A 17675-nucleotide genomic window follows, 5' to 3' on the forward strand; every position below is an offset into this window, starting at 1 on the left:
ACAAACCCATCCCAAGCCTAGCTTCCGCCAGAGACTAGGCAGCCAGGCAGGGGATATGTTGGTAGAAATGTAGTCGTAAGAAGACAAATTCAGCCCGGCGGTGGTGGCGCACGCCTTTAGTCCGAGCATTTGGGAGGCAGAGGCAGGTGGATCTCTGAGTTCGAGGCCAGCCTGGTCTAGAGTGAGTTCCAGGACAGCCAGGGCTACACAGAGAAACACTGTCTCGAAAAAAAACCAAAAGAAGGAGGAGGAGAAGAGAAGGAGGAGGAGGAAGGAGGAGGAGGAGGAGGAGGAGGAGGAGGAAAGAGGAGGAGGAGGAGGAGGAAGGAGGAGGAGGAGGAGGAGGAGGAGGAGGAAGAGGAGGAGGACAAATTCAATTAAAACAAATTAAAAAGAACAATCATGAGCCTCCACCACCACGAGCCACAGCTTGCAATGCCTTATTGTAACTCTGCTGCGCCGGGCCACACTAGCTTCCATGAAATGTGAAAACGCAGAGCTGAGTGGCTAGAGCCAGAGGGAGGCAGACAGAGCCTCAACTACCATGTGACTCGGCCAAGCACCTCCCCCACTCTGCCTCAGTCACCAGGTTGTTAGTCAGAGCAGATGGCAAAGGCACATCCCTGCCACAGGATTGTGGAAGAGCTTGGTGGCCCTGTGACCACCAAGAGTAGGGTCAGAGTGGACTCGGGCACGAAGCTGCAGCCTCTGTACCTGGACTCTACTTCTTCCTCCCTTCTGTACTTCTGGGGGGGGGGCTGGCACCCTCCAGGGTCCCTTGGGGTCACCCTCTTCTCACCTTGTGTCTTGGATACCATGCTAATACTATGAGGTATGATGGGCCCCCTCCCCCATCTACTAAACCTCTGCAAGCTCCTTCCGCGGCTACACCCAGGCCCCAGTACCACCACCATCCTCAGCCCAGCTACCCGACACTAAACATGTATGTGATTCTGAATTCAGGACCCTCTCCTACCCATGTTCCCCTTCTTCCTCCAGCTCCTATGGCACAGACTAGCTCAGGGCCACTGTCAGCCCCTCCCTGCTTGGCAGTCATTCCCACATCTCCCGCATCCATGCCACCTGTAACCCTGGAGGTCCAGTGCTTGCCTTAAACCCCCAGGCTGACTACCTGGTGGGTATGTGGCTAACAGCCCAGCCAGCTGGGGGATGGGCACTGCCATGGGACCCTGCCCAACATGGACTCTCTATCTTTGGGGGGTGGGGGTTCTCAGGGCCCAGCTGAAGGACTTGGGTTGGCTTAGTGATACGTCCCACCCGCTCAGCCCCAACTTACACAACCCCCTTTCTTTCATAATAATGGTGCTTTCTTTGGCAGGAAACCTTTGCAGACAGGACAAAGATGACTGTGTTGATCTAGGAAAGAAGAATAGCAGCTTCAAATAGTGGACTTTTCTGCTGTCTCCAGGATGATTCTCCCCAGCCAAACAAGTGCATCTTTATCCATGTTGAGGGTGGGGGTGGGGGTGGGGGACGAGAGGCCTTGGCCCCAGGTGAATTAAGCCAGGCCATGCTATGGTCAGCCTTAGCCTGCTGCTCTAGGCTGCCTGTACATGGAGCTTTTCCATTGGGCATGAGTCCCGGAACCCCAGGGGTTTAAGGCTAGGTCCCCAGAGCTGCCTGGAAACTCTGCTGGCTGTCACAACAAGGCATGTGTCCTTCTTGCCAACCCAGCCACCTCGAGGAAATGTTGAGCCTGGAGCTCCTGGGCCCCTGTGTCCTGAATGGCATGTCTGAGGACTCTACACTCACGATTATAACCGTTCCGACAGGCCCAGCAAAGCTCCAAATCAGGGTATCCTGAAGGGACAGCCAGCAGAAGTCAGGGTTTCCATAGCCCTGAGGGTCCAAGCCAACAGCCAGTCCTGTGCATATCAGAGAAATAGAAGAACGCAGGTCACAGACCTGAGTGGTCCCCACTTTCCCTGGGAGGAGAGCTGAGGTCAGACAGGCAGGGCTACCCAGAGACCCCAAAAATACCCTCACCAAAGATCCAAGAAGCCCGAGAGCAATCTATCCAGACTCCTTAAACCAAGTAAAGGGCTGGCTACTTCCTGTGACCCGGGAGGCAGCCGCTGCCTGTAGCTAATAACTTCATCTGTCTGAGAAACCTTGGACATAATCTTGATATATTTTTAAGAGAAGTATTTTAAAAAACAAATTAACTTTCAAGAGTAAGACCCAAACTGTCTAGATCTAGATAGCAAAGCCTTCAGGAAGTAATGGCATTCCCCAGTCAGAAGTCAACAGAGGCGCAGGGGAGGCCTCCCACTGATGCCTCAGGATGGCTTCTACAGTAAGGAACAAATAATAATTTTCTAGGTATTTTCACAATGACGCCTGACCTTGAAAGAGATAACACCTCTGTCAAGCAACAAGAGGCAGCTGCCACCCTCCCCCTACTCCCCAGCCTCCATGTCTCTGAGAATAGGAATATCACTCAGGGTTCCTTGGAGTAAGGATGAGTTTCATCAGAACCCTAGGGGCCTTGGGAGACTTTGTCCAGAACCCTGAAATGCCACCAGGGGCATGCCAGAAAGGGAGTTCATGCCAGGAAGGGGGTTCATGCCCTCCTACTGAGAACAGAAGTATGAATCTTCCTCAACAGGAGGCAGATGTTGGTTTTCTATAGTTATTGAAAAGTGTTGGCCAAGCATGATGGCAAATGCCTTCAATCTCAGCACTCAGGAGGTAGAGGCAGACAGATCTCTGAGATCAGAGCCAGCCTGTTCTACAGAGCAAGTTCCATGACAGCCAGGACTACAAAGAGAAACCCTGTCTTCAACCCCCTCCCCAAAAAAGAAGAAGAAGAAGAAGAAGAAGAAGAAGAAGAAGAAGAAGAAGAAGAAGAAGAAGAAGAAGAAGAAGAAGAAGAGGAGGAGGAGGAGGAGGAGGAGGAGGAGGAGGAGGAGGAGGAGGAGGAGGAGGAGGAGGAGGAGGAGGGAGAGGAGGAAGAAGAAGAGGAAGAAGAAAAGGAAGAAGAAGAGGAAGAAGAAAAGGAAGGAGGAGGAGGCAGAAAAGGAAGGAGGAGGAGGAGGGCAAAGCATGCTGGGAAAGTATGCACACAGCAGTCCTCACTAGGATGGCATCCAGTTGGTATATTGATTTAGCACACATACATCATGTCCTTCCATCCACCTGTGCTCTCACTAGTTCACCTGCCTATTGATCTACTCATTTCCCTCCTTCTGTGACGGGAGGAGAACCTCTTCCAACTACACAAAGAACCCTAAGCCCTCTGATCCTGCAGCTCACGCCTGACCAGAGAGACCTATGTCCCCACTGGCCGGGAATAGCCCCACTTCTACACACAGCTAAATGTCAAGGGTTAGGAAAAAGACAGACGGCTCAGAAGAAAGAAGACAGACGGCTCAGGAGAAATCTGCATTTTAACACAGGCCACCCTGGCAAAGCTGCGCTGTGTGTCCTTACCTGTGACAATGGCAGGGATGCCCCAGCCCACCACGTGGTAGAACCGCATGGGCCCAGTGTCGATGTTGCGCACTTCTGTCAGCATGCGGTAGACATGCAAGTTCTCCACAAGGGTCCAGGCGAAGGTGCCCATGGAGACGTAGTGCAGGAGGATGGCGACCACTGTGCAGAGAAACTGGGTGGAGAGGAGCAGGCTTAGCAGGCAGCCCGAGGCCCTGGGACTCTGGAAGGGGCAGGCTGGCAAGCACTCGGTAAAACTGCCACAGGGGATCCAAGCCTGGGGTGGGGGGGTGATCCCTCCTCAGGCAGAGGCCAAATCGTAATAGGACTGAAGAGCGACCAAATCAGGCTGTTCTGCAATGGCAGGGTCTCTAGTGTCCCCAAAGGGCAGCAAAGCTCCTCTCTTCTGTCTAATTCAGCAGAAATGGCTGAGCATGACCTGGGGTCACTACCAAGAGTGCGGGTAATTCAGGAACAGGGGATGGGCAAAGCACTAGTTTTTTTTTGTTGTTGTTGTTTTTGTTTTTGTTTTGTTTTTTTTTTTTTGAGAATATTTTTGTGAGCTTGTTCTAATTTTTAAATATTTGATTTTTAATATTTATTATTATATCTAAGTACAGTGTAGCTGTCTTCAGACACGCCAGAAGGGGGCATCAGATCTCATTACGGATGGTTGTGAGCCACCATTTGGTTGCTGGGATTTGATCGCAAGACTTTCGCAAGAACAGTCAGTGCTCTTACCCGCTGAGCCATCTCCAGCCCCAGTTTGTTTTTGTTTGTTTGTTTTTAATGTATGTGTGTTCTGCTGCATGTATACCTGCAGGCCAGGAAGAGGGCATCAGATCCTCTTATAGAGGGTCATGAGCCACCATGTGGTTGCTGGGAATTGAACTCAGGACCTCTGGAAGAACACAGCCAATACTCTTAACTGTTGAGCCATCTCACCAGGCCCTACTTCAAGTTTTTATTTTAAAAACACTATGGAGTGGCATTTGCTCAGGCCAAAAGCTCCCGGGCTGAGACCTCAGCCTATGTTCCCAGAAATGCTAGCCAGTAGGTGCAGCCGGGGTTCTAGGGAGCACTTCTTCCAGGGGCCTCTCTGTCCAGTAGGAACAATGTCTTGATGTTTTCTGCGGGTCCAAGACCACAGAAGGAGGAGACTCTTCTACCCATCTGCCCTTAGCCAGACAGTGCTATGTGTCAGGCCAAAGGCCATGTGCTACAAATGAGAATGCGGCACGTGGGCTGAAGGACAGCACGCATCTCCTTGAGGAATGAGTCAGCAAGGAAGCCAGCTCTGCCTGCTGGTGTACAGAAGACCCAGCAGTGTCAGGAACAAGGTCATGGGAAAAAGGACAAGGGACAAGGGACACTGAGCTCCCAGAGTTTAGCCTAGGGAGGCATTCATATAAACCCAGCCTGAGATGTTCCACAATGAGACTTGAAGATGTAGCCCAAGGGCAGCTGCTCATGGGCCTTTTGGGAGTCAAGGCCTAGACAGAGCTTCCAGGCTAGCCCGCTGGAAGATAACGGTAGGTTTCCCAGCAGGAAGTTAAGCCAGGCAGGGTAGAAAATGAGAGGGGACAGAGAGGAAGGGGAAAACCTGGCCCTGTTCACACTGGCCACCTGGAAAAACCCAGGCCACACCCACAGCTTACCCACACCATTAACCACAGCTGCAACTGACCCCACCCACAACTAGGCAAAAGTCACCCTGGCCACAAGCACAATCTAACCCCACAGCTGGCCACATCCTCACCAAAGTCCACCCTTGACTGGCACACCCATGCATGGGGCCCACACTGGCAGCTGTAGTCCAATGTTCTGCCCTTGACCATAACCCTGTATCTTCCCAGAGGAAAGCACCGCCCCCCCCCCCACCTCACTCCCACAGATTCACAGACATAGGAGGAGAGCCATAAACTCAACCTCATCCTAGATGTGACTATGTTCAAATACCAGGTCACCGCACTCTGAGGAAAGGCAACAGAGCACAGGCTGGAGGGTACCCTGACAGAACCACCTGATGCCAGGTCAGCCTCCAAGGGTCACATGCTCTCCAGAGATAACACCCGGACAGTGCAAGGGACCTATGTGAGCACGCACACTTGTCACCTACACTGCAAAGCTGAAGACAGAAACAGGGCTACAGCTGGGGCATGCTCTCTGCTGGCATCTCAGAATGCCAGCTGTGAGGGGGCAAGCCTGAGCTGGATCCCCCCCCCCATCCCCATACGCCATTTCCGCAGTGGAAAGTGGGGCTGGCTCAGCTGGAGGAGGAGGAGGAGGAGGGTGGGAAGGCTGGCTGGCTGTTGCTTTAAATGATGAACAAATAAACCTCAAACAAAACAAAAAACCGCCATTTGAAAAAGGGCAGGAAATCAACCATAGGATCTGGCGGGGTTGTGTGGACACGCTTCTACACTAAACATACTCGCTTTTCCAGAACAGAACAAACACACACTAAATCATTTCAGCCTGTCAGGCTTCTGGGAGATAAACGGCCTCACCTGGAGATACGAATGGGAGTTTAGATAAAACTCAGAAAACCTGGGCACCGTGCCAAGCCCCTGCCACCACACACTGTCCTCCTGGGGTGCATTTGCCTGCTCTGTGCCCCCCTGGTGCCTGGAAAGCTCTCATGCCAGCAGGGGCCGAGTCAGAAGTGAGCCTTGGCCTCTCAGTGAGCTGCATGCCGTGCTTAGCAGCAGGGAGTGGCTCGAAGCTGTTGACTACTTTTCTCTATCCAGACCTTGAGAAGGCACACCTACAGGACCCCAAAATGAGTCTCAGCTTGCTGAGCCTTCGAACGGGCCTCCCATGTCCACGCCTGGGAGATGAATCCCATATCCATGCCCGCTCTGGGAGGAATAATATCTGGCCTTGGAGGGTGGCAAGGAGGTTTGGTCCTGGTTCATCGGATCCAACCCTGTGCTACTGTGACCCTACAGGAAAGCCACCAGGTTCATCAAGAGGACTGGGTCTAGGATGGCCCAGGAAGCCATGCCTAGGAGGTAGCAGGGTCTGCTCTTTTTTCCTGAGGGGTCTGATCACCCAGGAAGGTCTCTGAGCTGGCTGGGAAACTCCAGCTCTCGTCTTCTTCCCGCTTCTGTCCCAGAGCCTGACTTGGACCTCAAATCTCCATGCCCGGGTAGCTGTGTCCAGCTGCCACCTACTCGTCCCATTACCAGCAGTTGATTCTACCCTCCTCCACCTCACCCCAGCTCTTAAAAATCACCCCAGCCCTTCCCTGCTCCCTGCCCTAGTCCCTGTTCTGGTCCTCAACTACCAAGCCTGTGTTGGAGCACAGAGCTCTGACTGGTTGTCATAGTGCTTCTGGGCACAATACAACCTATACATAGACGTTGGTGCTTTGTGGAGTGACATGCCCAGTCCCCAGGCTACCAATGGATTATTTCACTACCTGCTCCCGTGTCCTTCCTGGACACTCCCCACTGGGTGGCCACAGGTAGTCTCACACAGCCCACTTCCCTGATCCAGCTTGCCACCAGCCAACAGATAGAGGGGTGGGAGGCATTCCTGAATCATGCATGGTCTTCGGTAGGTTGAACGTACAGTTGCGTTTTGACATCTAAGGCTCAAGATGCAGGGATGGCAAACACGTGGGATAAAAAGGATCACGCCCATCATTGCCCCTTCACACCTCTCTAAACAGTACAGCCAGCCCAGCAACCAGTCACACAGTGGCTGGCTCCCGTTGCTATCAAGCAACCCAGGATCACAGCAACATCTGCAGGAGGAAGTGTCGTGTACAGGCGCTCCCTCGTCTGACCCGTCTTCTGGGTTGGTATCCATGGGGCCGAGACAAGTACATAAATGGCAGAAACCACCACTGGGAAACCTGGTGAGGCGGAAGGATCAGCTGACCTGATTGACAGTGCTGTGTAGCATAGGACACTGCCTTAGACCAGTGGCTGCTGCGCATAGCAATGGTGTCTGGGTCACTACATGCACAAGTGAAGGTCTTCTGACCTTGTGTCTCTCTAGGCTGTCAGTCACTTAAGCCACAAGAGTGAAAAAGCACACACACAGAGTGTCCTGTGCAAGTCCAGGGCAGGTAACACACTTAGAATGGGAGGGTCACAGCCTTCACTTCTGGTGGTTAAAAGTCTACACGGGGCAGGAAGAGAAGGCTCAGCGGTTAAAGGCACCGACTACTCTTCCAGAGGTCCTGAGTTCAATTTCCAGCAACCACATAGTGGCTCACAACCATCTGTAATGGGATTCAATGCCCTCTTCTGCTGTGTATGATGGGAGTGACAATGTTCACACTTACATAAAATAAATATTTTTTAAAAAGTCTACATGCCAGAGGCCTCCTTGGGGTCTACAGGAAGGTGGCACCAAGGGGCCAAGTACCCTCCAACTCTACCTCCTCCACCCGAGTGGCCCGGCCGGTAACTCCATTTGCCAAGATCATCCTTCCGTTCACATCTACCCCTCAGCTCCAGGGGTGAATGGGTGGACACTGTACGTGAGCTTCTGGCGCAGTCACCCTCCCTCTCCAAACCCTCAACAAGTGGGCTGGACTTTACATATTTTGAAATTCATAACGTGAATACATAACTTGTAAATATGGAAAAATGGGGATGGGGCACAGCTGGTTATAGCTGGGGCCACCCGAAGTCACAACCCTATTGTGTCCCATGATTTTGCTGCCATTAGGGATCTTGCCACCATCAGCAGCACCATGGACTCGTGCTGCCTCCTGGACACCAGTGCATTCCAGAGCCTCTGTCACCAGGAGGACAAACACCACAGTCACCACTGAACTGTGAGAGCTGCCCAGTCCAGTCATAGCCCCACTCAGGGTAGCTCAGTCATAGCCAGCTCTTCATTCATTCACAGCCGGATCTAATACTCTCTCCCAGGGACACCCTCACCCTTCCACTTCTGCGCCCCATGTTCAGGTGCCGTGGCCAGTGCGCAGGAGTGCGGTTGCCTTTACACGCAGGCGGCTGAGCTCCCTGAATTATTCACAGAATTATTCACAACCTGTAGGTTGTTTTAGAATTTCCTGTGGAACCCAACATGCCAATCACATCTGATAGAGGGTATTCTTTCGTCCTGTGTCCCTGTTGAGCCCCCCCCCCCATACTGTAGGAACAAAATACCACAGTTAAAGCAGGTTAATGCTGTTAGGAACCACAGCTAAGACTGTTCCCTCCACTACTGTGCTATTGTGAGTGTGTGTGTGTGTGTGTGTGTGTGGTTTCTTGTCCTAGGTTAAGGAGTTCCCTTTTCTAGTTTGTTCAAAGGGGTTTTCTCCTGTCCCCCTTCATTCTAATCATGAATGAGTGTAAAAATTATCAATTGTTTTCTGCATTAAGAAAAAATATTTTCTGTTGGGCAGTGGTGGCACACATCTCTTAATACCAGCACTGGGGAGGCAGAGGCAGGTGGATCTCTGAGTTTGAGACCAATCTGGTCTACAGAGTGAGTTCCAGGACAGCCAGAGCTACACAGAGAAACCCTGACTCAACCCCCCCCCCCAATATATATATATATATATATATATATATATATATATATGTGTGTGTGTGTGTGTGTGTGTGTGTGTGTGTGTCTCAGTTGTTAGACATCCTCAAATGAGAGGCTGTAGGTTCAGTCCCCAACACTGCCAACATCAGGTAGTTCAGGCACACAAGCCTGTAGTCCTAAATACTCCAGAGGTAGAAGCCAGAGGATCCAGATTTCAACCCCACACTGGGGCTCGGCTGATGCAAGGGCTACCAGAGCTACATTAGCCCCTCCTTCCGCCCAGCAAAAGGAAACGTGGGTTCGTCCTCCTATGTGGTGATGAGAAAGACATTTATAGATTTAGATGCTGCTAAGTCACCTTCACAGCTGTCCTAAGAGAAACCCAGAGATACTGATACATTTTTCCTTTCCACTGGGTTTTATTCTTCCCTTTCCAGACCTCCTCAAGGTCCCAGTGTTCTTTTGCTAAAGACCCTCAGCTCACTGGATTTCAACCTTTTTCTTTTCTTTTTCTTTTCTTTTCTTTTCTTTTCTTTTCTTTTCTTTTCTTTTCTCTTCTCTCTCTCTCTCTCTCTCTCTCTCTCTCTCTCTCTCTCTCTCTCTCTTTCTTTCTTTCTTTTTTAAGCTTATATTTAAGTCCATGGGTGTTTTGTCTGCATGCACCTGCACCATGTGTGTGCAGTACCCACCAGGGCCAGAAGAGGGCAGCAGATCCCTGAGACTGGAGGCACAGCCGGTTGTGAGATACCAGTGGGAACAGGAAAGCAGGTACTCTGGAAGATCAGCTCTAAATCCCTGCGTCAGCTTTCCAGCCCCCACTGTCTTGTTTTCTTCTAGCATCAGCAATGTGACTTCAACTCTATACTATGCTGCTACTATACCCTGCAGTTATTATTCCTAATTAAATTTCCGTATTTTGAGTGTGTATGTGTAAGCATGCATGCCCCCAGGAACATGTATGGATATCAAAGGAAGGCTCTTAGGAGTGCGCTTTATCCTTCCACTGTGTAGATCCTGAACTCATCCAGTTGGCAGCAAGTGCCGTCACCCACGGGGCTATCTTGCCTGATCTGCAAGACATCATATTTCCATTAACATTTTTCCTTCATTAAGATCCCTAAACATTTTTCTCGAACTTATGTCGTCTATAGGCATATTTTGAGTTTGTTCCATGAGGTGCATAGAAGAATATCTGGTGTACACTGTCTCTGTGTGCAGACCCCTGTGCTATTACATAGCTGCCCCCTGTTCCTGGAGTAACCATTTATCTACAGAGATTCTTGGATTTCTCTGGGAAGCCACTATGTCACATTGCATGAATTTCAATCTTTGTGCCTCTTACAAATGTCCCTCCTGTGGGTTATCTTTACGTCAGTGACAAGTTCCACCAGTCATCTGTGTCAGAGGCGACCGTGTGTCAGGTAGCTGTCATTAGACAGCCCTTGCAGAGGAACACCTGGGAGCTAGCTGGCCACAGATCCAGCTGTGCAGGCACAGGTAAGGATGGATTCTCATTTGCTTCCCACATCCTTTCTCCACAACACTTGGGCTCTATACACTAACACCTCACGCTCAGGGGGCTCTGCAGTCTGCACATTACTCTACCCTGATGACCTCTAAGGCACAGAGTGCATAACTTCTATGAGCAGCCAGGGACCCTGTGAGGTTCTGCGATGCCTCTTGGGCTCAAGCCGTTCTCCGGGATCCAATGTAACAGCCAACTGGGCTACCCAGCACCCAACAACCCTGCACTTAATCAGATCAACTAGAGCTTCCCTGGGCTGTCAAGAAGGCTCAGCAGGAAAGAGCACTGACTACTCTTCCGAAGGTCCTGAGTTCAAATCCCAGCAACCACATGGTGGCTTACAACCACCCGTAATGAGATCTGATGCCCTCTTCTGGTGCATCTGAAGTCAGCTACAGTGTACTTATTTATAATAATAAATAAATATTTGGGCCACAGCGAGCAGGGCCAACCAAAGCGAGCGGGGTTGACCGGAGCGAATAGAGGTCCTAAATTCAATTCCCAGCAACCACATGAGGTCTCACAACCATCTGTACAGCTACAGTGTACTCATATACATAAAATAAATAAATCTTTAAAAAATTATTTTATAAAAAACAAACAAAAAAATAGAGCTTCCCTGACTTCCACACCTCCTCCTCTTTCCTGCCTTGCTCTCTCAGCAAGTCCCATACACTCCCAAAAGCACTTCCTAGTTCTATGCATTTGTTGCTCCTTCTTGAGCAAAGCCCAGGGTTATTGTGGGTGTGGAGAAAACAGAGTGGGTAGGGAACCTGTACACCACTCTCCGCTAAAGATACTGCAGCCCACAGGACTCTGGGATTTAGCACTTAACTACAGCACCTTGATGGTTAATTCTACTTGTCAACCTGACACAGGCGAGAATCACCTAGGGAGGCAGTCTCAGTGAGGGACTGTCAAGATCTGGTAGAGCTGTGAGCATGTCTGTGTGGGAGGGGTTATCTTGATTGTTAACAGATGGGAGAAAACCAAGCCCACAGTGGGCGGCATCATTCTCTAGGCAGGGGGCCTTGGACTGTACAAATATAGAGAAAGATAGCTGAGGACTAGACATTCATGCATTTAATCTCTCTTTGCTCTCGGATGTGGTGACCAGCAGCAGCCCTAAGTTCCTCACGATGGCCAACTATGACCGGGAATCATGAACCAAATAAACCCTGTCTCCCGTTAGGCTGCTTTTGGTCAAGGTTCTTGCAGCAAGATACAGAACCAGACCAGCACCCATGAAACCACTAATGCCTATGTCAGGAGACTCACTGTGCATGTGGCCTTTGGAGGACCCTATGGGTACCCTTAGAGGGAGGTCCCCACAGAACATAGAGCGTTGGCCTCTTCAGGGATTTCCCAGACACAATGCCCTTAGGAGACGGGATGGACCATTCCACTGCTCCGGGGTGACTGAGAGCACACCCAAGGGATAGCATGGGGTACACTCGGGGTAGCCCAGGGGATAGCATGGGGTACACTCGGGGTAGCCCAGGGGATAGCATGGGGTACACACAGGGTAGCCCAGGGGATAGCATGGGGTACACACGGGGTAGCCCAGGGGATAGCATGGGGTACACTCGGGGTAGCCCAGGGGATAGGATGGGGTACACTCGGGGTAGCCCAGGGGATAGCACGGGGTAGCCCAGGGGATAGCATGGGGTACACTCAGGGTAGCCCAGGGGATAGCATGCCCGAGTGGTAGCACTCAGGGTAGCCCAGGGGATAGCATGCCCAAGTGGCAGCACTCAGGGTAGCCAGGGGATAGCATGCCCAAGTGGCAGCACTCAGGGTAGCCCAGGGGATAGCATGCCCAAGTGGCAGCACTCAGGGTAGCCCAGGGGATAGCATGCCCGAGTGGCAGCACTCAGGGTAGCCCAGGGGATAGCATGCCTGAGTGGCAGCACTCAGGGTAGCCCAGGGGATAGCATGCCTGAGTGGCAGCACTCAGGGTAGCCCAAGGTGGACTGGGGGGAGTGGGCTCACCGGGTTCTCAGTCTGGTTGATGCCGACCATGAAGATGAGCTGGGAGAAGAACAGAGCCGTGATGAGGTTCTTGTGGATGCTGTGCAGGTTGGAGCGCAGTGTCCGAACGAGTGAGAGAAGGACAAAGGCCACCAGGAGGGCCACCAAAGACAAGGACAGGGCGGCATAGGTGATGATCTTCAGGGGCAGAACCTCCCCGTGCTGCAGGTGGGTTGGTTAAAGAGAATAAGGAGCTGGCACCGATGAACATTTGAACAGATACTGTGATGGCTGTTAGATATTGAAGACCGGGAGGGGACCGGGTGACTAGTTAGAGATGGTGAGCAAGCCCTGAGGATGGATGAGTGGTAGCCACAGCTGTATCAACGCAGCCAGCCTGTGTGATATATATTTAGCCAGTGTGGCACATGCATTTAATCCATGCTCAAGAGGCATAGATTTCAGTGAGTTCAAGGCCAATCTGGTCTGCATAATGGGACCCTTCCTCAAAAACATTTTTTAACCCTTCTACATAGGTCCTGCTATCAAGGACGACTGAGACAGATGTTGCAAATCCTGCGCAGAGATCAGCCAAAGGGACTCATTTAATACAAACCCCCGCCCCCACTCAGCCAGTAGTCACAGCAGGCTCCCTACAAGGAGACCTGGATAACTTGTGACACAGCACCTCCATGCTGAGTTAATGCAGGGTAGGGGCTCGTCCATGGCTGCATTATCTTACATGGTCCTCAGACAGAAGCTATGAGGAGAGCAGGTGTGGGGTTGGCATGGATAAGGAATGAAGCTGGCAGGACCTGAGCTCCCTCGGTGGCCTGGCTGAAACCGCAGCTCTGCTAACCTGGAGCCTGAAGAGTCATTTTGGGGTAGCAGAATCCTGCCCGTAGCTGGCATTTCCTTCTTACCCTCAGCTTATAGACTCCTGTGACCAAGGGTGATTAATGTGTCTTCAGACTGAGATTGACCATTCTGAGTCTCTGAGCTTACACTTAGTGTGACCCAGAGTCCTGGGCATTCGGGTACTGGCTATACAGCACCTTCCAGGAGGCAGTGACAGAGAGCTGTGCACTGTGGCTGCTCAGAGCCTACTACTACCCCAGGCATCAGTCACACCACAGCAACTGGCTTACATTCTCAAGCTGCTTGAGGTATCAAAGATATCACCACCCTGGCACTGGCTTCCTCTCCTCACACCTTTGTCCTTGGGGGCAGTGTGTGGCCTGAGAGACCTTCATATTCAAACTGGGTACAGAAGTAGCGCGATCTAGCATGGCTGGGGGACCCTGCCCTGAGAGGAGGTAACATCTAGAAACTTCTGAGCCTGGGGTTAGGTTTTACCATTTGTGTTGGTTGGTTTTTGACAAGTGGATTCAAACCTAGACAGACCTGGGAAGAGAACATCTTAATTCAATAAATGTCCTATAGGAGAGCCCGTGGGAGAGTTTTCTTGATTAATAATTTATGTGTAAGGGCCCAGCCTATGGTGGGTGGTACTACCCCTGGGGGCTGGTGATCCTGGGTTCTGTAAGAAAGCAGTCTGAGCAAGCCTTGGGGAACAAGCCAGGAAGCAGCACCCTCTTCGTGGCTTCTACATAAACTCCTGCCTCCAGGTTCCTGCCCTGCTTGAGTTCCTGTCCTGACTCCCAATAATGATGGACTATGATGTGGAACTATAAGCCAAAATAAACCCTTTCCCCTCTAAGCTCTTTCTGCCTATGGTGTTTCATCACAGCAAAAGCATCCCTGAGATACTAACACTTTTACTAACAGCTTCATAACCTGGGCTCTCTGAAAAGTTTTGTTTACACGTTTGTTTACACAGGGTCTCACTCTGTGGCTCTGGCTGACCTTGAACTTGCAGCAATCCTTCCACTTAGCCTCCCAGGTGCTGGGATTACAGGCCATGTCCAGCTCTAACCTCCCCTTTCAAAAAATTACATTTATGTATGTATGTTTGTGTATGTGTGCATGTGCGAGAATGCATGACACAGCGCATGTGTGGTGGTCAGAGGACAATTCGCAGGAGTTGGCTCTCTCTCCTAGGAGTGGGACTCAAGTCAATAGGCACCTTTACCCACTGAGCCATTTCGCTGGCCTTTAAAGCTCCTTCAAGGTCTTCTCATAGGCCTCTTCAAACAGTTGCTAAAACAGCTTTCAATGGGCACATTTGGTTTGCTCAACATACAAGGAAAATGGGGGCCTTGGGAGGGTGGGTTGGGGGGTCTAGGCTTCCAGTTGCAACAGGGATTGGTTCTCAGGCTTGCCAGGGGGCTGGGGGGGGGCTGGTAAAATGCCCACCTCACGTCTGGAAATGTCCATGAGCACCGCGCAGCTGGCCGAATGGCTGCACTGGCAAGTGACGTGGGTCCGGTTCCTCGACAGAAGTTCACAGCCCTTGGCTGACCACCCTCCAGTCCCACCAGTGCTGTGGAGAAGAGGAAGAAGGGGGTGAGCCTGGTCCCTTCACCACTGAGATAGTCTGGAGGCTGCTTTCACCCGAGTCCCCGGGGTCGCTGAGGCTGTGATGACACCAATGGATCTAGTTGCAAAGGAATGGTTAAGGGCAAAGAACAGCCGCCCACAGGGGGGGCCTGGTCTCACAGCCTTGCTGTCAGCTCCCAGCCCAAACCCTTCACCACCTTCACCATACGGAAATTGAGGGCCATGGTCACTGTCGCCAAGGACACAGCCCCCAAAGCCACTTGGCAGCAGGTTAAAAGCTTTCCTGTTCCTTTCAGAGCTGGTGCAGGCTCTCAGGAGCGCCTCTGAAGTTCAAAGGTTAGGTGCCAGACACAGAAAACTCCCAACAGGGGCAGGCCCTGTGGCCAGAGGCAGCAGCCAAGGCTGAGACAGCTACTTTGTTCACCATCCATTCAAGGAGCCACAATGGCCTCAGCAATAAACATCTCTCCATTGTCAGCTTTCAAGTTCACTGTTGCACAATGCTTTATAGGAGCTGCCTGGAAGCCATGGTCCAATTACTGCTCCCGTTTCAACTGACGGAAAGCCCCAAATAACAAGTTGTGAAGAGGGCCCTGCCCCTCTTCGGCTCTGGGAAAGTCCTGTAATCCCTCTGATCCTCAGTTTACTCATCTGTAAAATGGGGTGTGACGGTTGACACACTTGCCAGGAGGGCTCAGTTCTGGGGATAATGGCAGCACCACAAAGCAGGAGGGCAGATCACTAGAGCCACTGCTAATTGCCATGATTCAAACAAATAGCCAGGGACACACAGCCATGCCTGGCAGCCATGGGGGCCCACATGCCAGATACCAACGCTTCCCTTCACTTTCCCCTTTGTGAGCCCAAGATCTATTATCCCCCAGAGTCAATGAGCTTCCCTTATAAACTGGCGTTTGGAAAGTACAGAGACAAAAGAAGATGAATGAATGCTCTTGCCCAAGCATGTGCCGGACACTCAGCACAGACCCGTGGGGTAGCTCTCCTTTCAATCCTGGGGAACCACGTCGTGGGGACTGTCCTTGTGGTGGGAGCTTACAGACACACACATTTAGGCCCAGCTTTAGGCATGCAGAGAGTGCCTGGGCTCTGACCCCCCGAATCCCAGGCTCCTCACAAAGAAAGGCAGTGACGGTTTTCATCTTAGAGCACATGCCAGACACGTCCTCATTCCACCCATGTCTATGCAAGAGCATCCCAAATGAGACCAAAGAGAGGGCAAGGAAGTGAAGGCCCAGCCCCTCCCAGGACTCCTACAGCTAAAAAGACAAATGGCTACTGGCTTTAGCCACGGACAGGCCACTAGCCTTGGCATCCAGTGCCACACAGACATAGGAAATAGCATCTTTTTAAAAATTAACCACCTCCCTTCCTTGATTGCAGGTTACACACATCATGAATCGGGTCATTTTTGGAGTGTGTCTGATGTCTCCAGGAACAGGCCAAACCAACCCTGCTGCAGAGGGACAGTCGCCTGGGACCAACACTGCTACTTTTCTCTGCGTGGGCTCACCTCTGAGTCCCATTATCCTGCAAGTGGCTTTGCCCGGCAGAGTAATGGGTGCTCGTGTTAACTACCATATGGCAGGTGCTCTATAGGTGAGCAGCCCATCTCGGCTGTGGCCTTCTCAGGAAGCCTTGTGTGTGCCTGGCTGCTTCTGGATATTTTGTGTGCACCTGTGTACTTGCCCTACGTGGTCCTGCATATGTATGTGTGACTCTAAAGTATCTTTGCACATAGATCACATCTATATTAGGTGTGCACACACCTTTGTGTGTGTTTCCATGGTGTATGAGGGTAGGTTTAGGTTTTCCCACGAGGATGTGGAGAATTCCTCAATGTGCACTTGGCTGTGTGTGTGTGTGTGTGTGTGTGTGTGTACGTGCACACACTGACATTCCTAGACGCAAAAGGGAAGAAACCTCCCGTCTTGCTAAGCCTGGAAATGTTCTAAGAGACCACATAACGTAGCCTTCCTTCTGCCAGCTGAGCCTTCTCATCTCGACAAGGCCCTTCCCCACACGCAGAGGGCTCCCACCGAAGAGGTGGCTTATAGGCTTTTGGGGTCCCACTTACTCGAGGGAGTGGTTCCAGAATACACAGACAGGTTTGCTTCGTTCCTCCGTCTCCAACAGGGAGAACTCCACCAGGATAGGCCTCTGCAGAGAGCTGGGGAGTGGGGTTCCCTCACTGTACACCATAGCACTCACCACGGGGGTGTTGATGACAGGCCGGTTAGGCAGTCTGTCAGAGAGGGAAGATCACAGAATAAACACAATCAATTCACGGTCCACGAGAGCCTGAGTCCAGACACTATGAAGACACAGTCAAAGGAGCAACCGAGACACAGGCCACGGACACAGATCACCGAACTGCCCTCAGGGGGGCGGGTCTGGGCTGCAATGCTGGTATTCTCAGTGCAGGGAGATTGCCACCTCCAGGGGAAGAGGGCTTTGGAAACTTTAAGGAGCAAGTGTGTCTCTGCAAGGACGTCAGAGCCACTACACAGCACTGACTCTGGGAACAGTGACGTGGCCACATATGGAATTGATTAAGTGACCAGAGCCTGGAACCCAGTCATCCATCTCTATGCTTTGAAAGACAAGGGTGGGCAACAAGAAAGCACCCAGAGGCTATATATAGTAGCTGAGAGGCATGGCCTATGACAGCCTTCTGTTCAGGAGCAATAGAGACTGCTCAGCACACTGGCTGGGTGGCCCATGGGATTGGGCCAACAGAGCACAG

The 17675-nt window shown here is 51.5% G+C and overlaps 1 protein-coding gene across 6 annotated transcripts in view; it reads right to left on the reverse strand.

The window, feature by feature from the left end:
* Positions 1-17675, reverse strand: part of Celsr1 (cadherin, EGF LAG seven-pass G-type receptor 1) — a 135466-nt gene that overhangs the window by 5384 nt on the left and 112407 nt on the right. For all 6 annotated transcript variants that reach the window (NM_009886.2, XM_030248310.1, XM_006520380.2 and 3 more), the window contains exons 22-27: positions 17007-17174; positions 14768-14894; positions 12473-12673; positions 3454-3628; positions 1774-1886; positions 1298-1377 (exon numbers count right to left, since the gene is read on the reverse strand). In NM_009886.2, the coding sequence (NP_034016.2) occupies positions 1298-1377; positions 1774-1886; positions 3454-3628; positions 12473-12673; positions 14768-14894; positions 17007-17174 (864 nt within the window). The remainder of the gene's footprint in view (positions 1-1297; positions 1378-1773; positions 1887-3453; positions 3629-12472; positions 12674-14767; positions 14895-17006; positions 17175-17675) is intronic.

This window comes from Mus musculus, chromosome 15, assembly GCF_000001635.26.
Source record: "Mus musculus strain C57BL/6J chromosome 15, GRCm38.p6 C57BL/6J".
NCBI lineage: Eukaryota > Metazoa > Chordata > Mammalia > Rodentia > Muridae > Mus > Mus musculus.